The 5,135-nt window shown below is 34.1% G+C and overlaps 1 protein-coding gene across 18 annotated transcripts in view; it reads left to right on the plus strand.

The window, feature by feature from the left end:
- The window catches only part of MTHFD2L (methylenetetrahydrofolate dehydrogenase (NADP+ dependent) 2 like), a 185,462-nt gene that overhangs the window by 105,291 nt on the left and 75,036 nt on the right, over window positions 1–5,135 (plus strand). For all 18 annotated transcript variants that reach the window (XR_004182781.1, XR_002522068.2, XR_002522065.2 and 15 more), the window contains one exon: window positions 3,599–3,691. Coding sequence is in view for 13 of the 18 variants with exons in the window: in XM_021938529.2 (XP_021794221.1) it covers window positions 3,599–3,691 (93 nt within the window). In the remaining 5 variants the exon portion in view is untranslated. Of the gene's footprint in view, window positions 1–3,598; window positions 3,692–5,135 lie in introns of those variants that run through there.

Genomic DNA, 5,135 nt, shown 5'->3' on the forward strand with positions numbered 1-5,135 from the left:
AAATGACTTAGGGAAATTTATATTTGTTTTTAAGACAAGTATATATGGTACAACTATTATTATTTTCTGTTCTGTTTTTTTTTTTTTTTTACAATTTTTTTCTTTGTGCATTTAAAAAATATTTAAGAAGGTTTTCCTTACCTTAATAATTACAACATTATATAGTACTCTTAATTCTCTATTTATTTATAGGGTGGCTACTGATACTCTAGTAAAATAAATAAATGATAAAATTTTTTATTTTCTCCACTCATTCCATTTCTTTTGTCTCCGACCTGCTATTTGGCAGTAAAAATTATTTGAAAATATATTTTTTTAATTTTTTACTTTATACTTTTAAATATTCTTATACTTTTATTATCTGGTTGGTCAGCTTTTAAACATTTGTTGATTCCTATTATTATATATTAGGGAATCAACAAACTTTCTCATCTTTGCCCTTTCTCATTCTAATTTTGTTAGTTGCGTTATTTCTGCATAGTGAAAGCAAAGACCATTTACATTTGTCTGCATTTTAGTCTGTTTTGTTCTGCCATAGCAGATTATCACAGACTGGGTAATTTATGAAGAATAGAAATTTATTTCTGAACAGTTACAGAGGTTGAAAGTCCAAGATCAAGGTGGTGCCAGCATCTGGTGTGGGCCTTCTTACTGCATCATCTCATGATGGAAGGCAGAATGGAAAGAGAGGGCAAGAGCAAGACAGAAGTGGGCTGAACTTGTTCATTTAGAAGGAACTCACTCCTGCAATAACAGCATGAATCCATTCATGAGGGCAGAGGACTGGTGTCCTAATCACCTCTTAAAGGTTTCACCTCTTAATATTGTTAGATTGCAATTCCATTTCAACATGAGTTTGGGAGAGGACAAACATTCAAACCATAGCAGTTTGTCACCCCAATCCTCACACTTTTTTAAAGTCTTGGTCCTATAATTATAATCAAAACATTCAGCAGTCCTTTTGCTAGTTTCCTCAGACATATTTTGATTAAGTAAACTGTGTCTTTTAGCATGTTCCTTAGGAAATACTTATGGGAACAATATTTCCTGAGTTCTTGCATTTTCAAAATTGTTTGCAACTTTTAATCTTGGAGGCAGATTTGACTGGCTATAAAATCCTTTACTATCATTTTTTTACATGAATCACTTGTAGATACACAATGAGATGCCATCATCTCACACCAATCAGAATGACTATTATTTAAAAAGTTAAAAAATAACAGATTCTGGCGAGGTCGTGGAAGAAAAAGAATGTTTATACACCATTGGTGGGAGTGTAAATTAGTTCAACCCTTGTGGAAAACAGCAGGGTAATTCTTCAGAGACCTAAAAACAGAATTACCGTTGGACCCAGCAATCCCATTCCTGGGCATACACCCAAAGGAATATAAATTGTTCTATCATAGACACATGCACACATTCATTGCAGCACTATTCACAGTCACAAAGACATGAAATCAACCTAAATGCCCATTAATGGTAGACTAGATAAAGAAAATGTGGTGTGTTTGTGTATATATACACACACACTACACACACACACACACACACACATACACACACACACCCACACCATGGAATACTATGCAGCCATAAAAAAAGAATGAGATCACATCCTTTACAGGAACGTGGATGGCCATTATCTTTAGCAAATTAATGCAGGAACAGAAATCCAAATACTGCATGCTGTCACTTATAAGTAGGAGCTAAATGATGAGGGCAGATGGACCCAGAGAGGGGAACAACAGACACTGAGGCTTACTGGTGGGTGGAGGTTGGGAGGAGGGAGGGAATTAGGAAAACGAATTAATGGGTACTAGGCTTCATACTTTAGTGATGAAATAATCTGTACAATAAACCCTTGTGACATGAGCTTACCTATATAGCCAACCTGCACATGTACCCTTGAACTTAAAATAAAAGTTAAAAACACATAAAAATAAATAAATATTTTTGTATAATATTTGGTCATAATGTTCAACTTTTCCATGCCATTTTTTTTGAGTTTATTGGTACATTGCTAAGTTCTTAAATTTTTTTATCTTTATTTTGCCTTTTGTCTTGGTTCTGACACTTTTTAAATGTATCTTTTTATTGAATTTTTTAAAATTTGCATATGGTAAAATTTACTCTTTTTGGTGTGCAGTTTCATTAATTTAGACAAATGCATATAGTCATCTATTAAATTAATTAGTCTAACACCACTAGAATCAGAACAGCTTCATCACTCCCCAAATTCCCCTTGGTTTGCCCTTACATACTATCCTTTTGTTGATGCTGTGTCACATCCATTTTTATTACTCATCATTGAATGAGTTGGATGTTTTTAGATCTACTATTTACAGGACACTTCTGCTGGGGGTTAGAGGAGGTCCTGTGCAGCCTTCTGACTCCTTTATTACTCTCACAGAGTCAGATTGCTTTCTTCTAAAATAGCCCCTCTATGTAAATGTGTTCCCACCCACTCTAAACTATACTGGGTCCCGGAAGTCTCTTCTGTCTTTATTTCTTTTCTCACTGCCCCAATTAGGAAAGCTATATTTTTTTGCACTTTGGGATAAACTTTTCATAGAAGTGTATTTTTGCAGTCAATTTCAGAGATATGCCACTGCCGGCCTTGTTGTCATTCTCCTCATTTCTTAGATGCCTTTCTCCCTGTATGGTATCTACTAATTGCTGCTTTTGGTAACTCTTAACATGTTTTTGGAGTCTGTAGAAATTAGGTCTTCCAGTTTTTCTAAAAATGGTGATCATGTAACTTTTGTTGTTTTGGTTAACTGTGTAGCATTTGTACATCTTCCAGAAGACAAGATGCAGTCTTAGCCATATTCTTACCAGAAGTCCTCTTGACTGCTCTTTACCACCAACTTTCCCTCACTCCCCTTTCATGGCTCACACTTTAAATATTGGAGTCTCTTGCCTCTCTTGTTCATTCATCACTTCCTTAAGGTTTTCATATAAAAACTTCCTGTGATGTACCTTAATTAACTATGACAAAAAATTTCGCTATATTCTAAATACCCACTTTCAAAGTTGGTTAGTTTTTTCCTACTATTCTTTAGCTTGGAATGCCTTTTTCTTCCTTACCTGATTGGAATACTTCTGCTCATTCATTAAGACCTAAAAAATGTATTTCCTCCTTTAGGAATCCTTCCTAGACACCTTCTCAAGACAGAATTAATCTCTCAGTTATGCTCCCATAATATATTGTCCCATTTTTTTGTTCACTTATCTTGTTGCTTTTAGTATTTGTTTGCCTGTCATTATGAAGACAATGAGTATCCCGTATCCTAATGTATTAACCAGTCAACACAGAATTTTCGAACTCTTTGTTTCAGGGACTCTACTCATAGCTCTCCGATGATGATTGGCACTTACCCTGATTTGGTCTCATTTGATTTTCCTTTCATTTAATTGAAGGGTACAATATTTTGGTTCCTCTTGGTTTTCTGGTCTAGCTTTTGTGCTCAGTGTGATTTAGTCATGTCAAAGTAGCTTTTCTACTCTTAGGAAATAAGAGAAACTCTTATAGGTTTAGAGCATTTGTAAAATTTTTAAAAGTTCAGTAATCATTGATAGAAATTTTTCTGTATTCCAGGTGATGCAACTGTGACAATAGCTCACAGATACACCCCCAAAGAACAACTGAAGATTCATACGCAGCTGGCAGATATTATCATAGTTGCTGCAGGTAAGTCCTTAGTGACTGTTATTTTTTGGAATGTCATCAGCAGAATAATTCCTGTCCTAAATGCTGACATGTTTGAAAGCTTTTTGAGAGAGTTAGGTGTATGTATGACTAACTTCTGTTGATTGGATTGTGTCTCTTGGTAATCATTGTATCAGTCCATTGTGCCTATGTTAGCATTTGTTACTTCATTATGGAAAACCCAAACAGCTTTTGGGATGACAGATTAAGCACAAGAACAATGTGCACTTTGCTAATTGCTTTGACAAACATGGTTTAACAGCATTTACAGAAAAAGGTTGGTGCAGGTAAATAATACATTATAGCTATGGAGAACAATAAAACTGGTACTTTCAAGTTGTATCAAGGAACATAGAATGTTCAGGTGAGGGGAACAGATAGTCACTATGCTGACCTAAACACAGTCAGGCTGAAGAATTATGTTCTGAAGTCTAGACTTTAGGGGAAAAGTTGATGGATGAGACCATGTCCAAAGGAGAGTATCTGGGATAAGAATCTTTCCAAAAAAGATGACATGAAATTTGGTCTGATGAGCTGAGGATGTTTGGTCTGGAAGAAAGAAAGTATTACCTAAAGAGATACAACAACTTTTTTTTTTTTTTTAACATAAAGAAAAAAACTCAAGCCCAAACTTCCAGCCTGGGCGGCAGAGCGAGACTCCGTCTCAAAAAAAAAAAAAAAAAAATAATAATAATAAAAGCTGCCTCAAAGTCACCAGTTCTTGAGATAGTAAGTTCCTTATCTCTACAGTGATTAACAAAATAGATAAAAACAAGTGGGATTTCATAGAGCATTATTTGCCAACGTTTATTGGATTTTGCCCCATTTTGGTTGACAAAAAAATCATCCTCTTTCAACATTATCAAAATATTTCAATAAATTCAACAACATAGCTAAAAATTCATGTAAACAGTTGTAATTATTTTGAACATATGTTCTTTGGAGAAGGAATTACTTCTTTCTTTACTCCCTACCATTTAAAGGACCATTGTAGATAATGTCTATGTACTGAGTACTAGGTTGGGTTCATTGCATTTTAATGCTTCCTTCAATGATGAAACTCTTTCTTTATTTTAATATGTAAAAGAAAGCTTTATGAAATATATGTATATGTATACTTATATTTCATAAGATTAAATTTATTTAAATTTATTTGTGTTTTCATACAGGGTAAGTTAACAAGAAAGATATTTTAGAACATAGAAAAGGCTGGAATATGGGGCTTGTGTATGGATAATTCACTTACAGATATTTGAGAGTTTATCATGTGCTCTGATTTTAATTAAACGTGTACTGTTGAATAGCAAAGATAGTACTAAATTCATTCATTCATTCAATAAATATTGGACCCTTCCTATGCAGCAGTATCTGTTTTAAATTTTAGGAATATAGCAATGAATACAAATGATGAAGTGCTAGCCCTTGT

Source organism: Papio anubis, chromosome 3 (assembly GCF_008728515.1).
Source record: "Papio anubis isolate 15944 chromosome 3, Panubis1.0, whole genome shotgun sequence".
Classification (NCBI taxonomy): domain Eukaryota; kingdom Metazoa; phylum Chordata; class Mammalia; order Primates; family Cercopithecidae; genus Papio; species Papio anubis.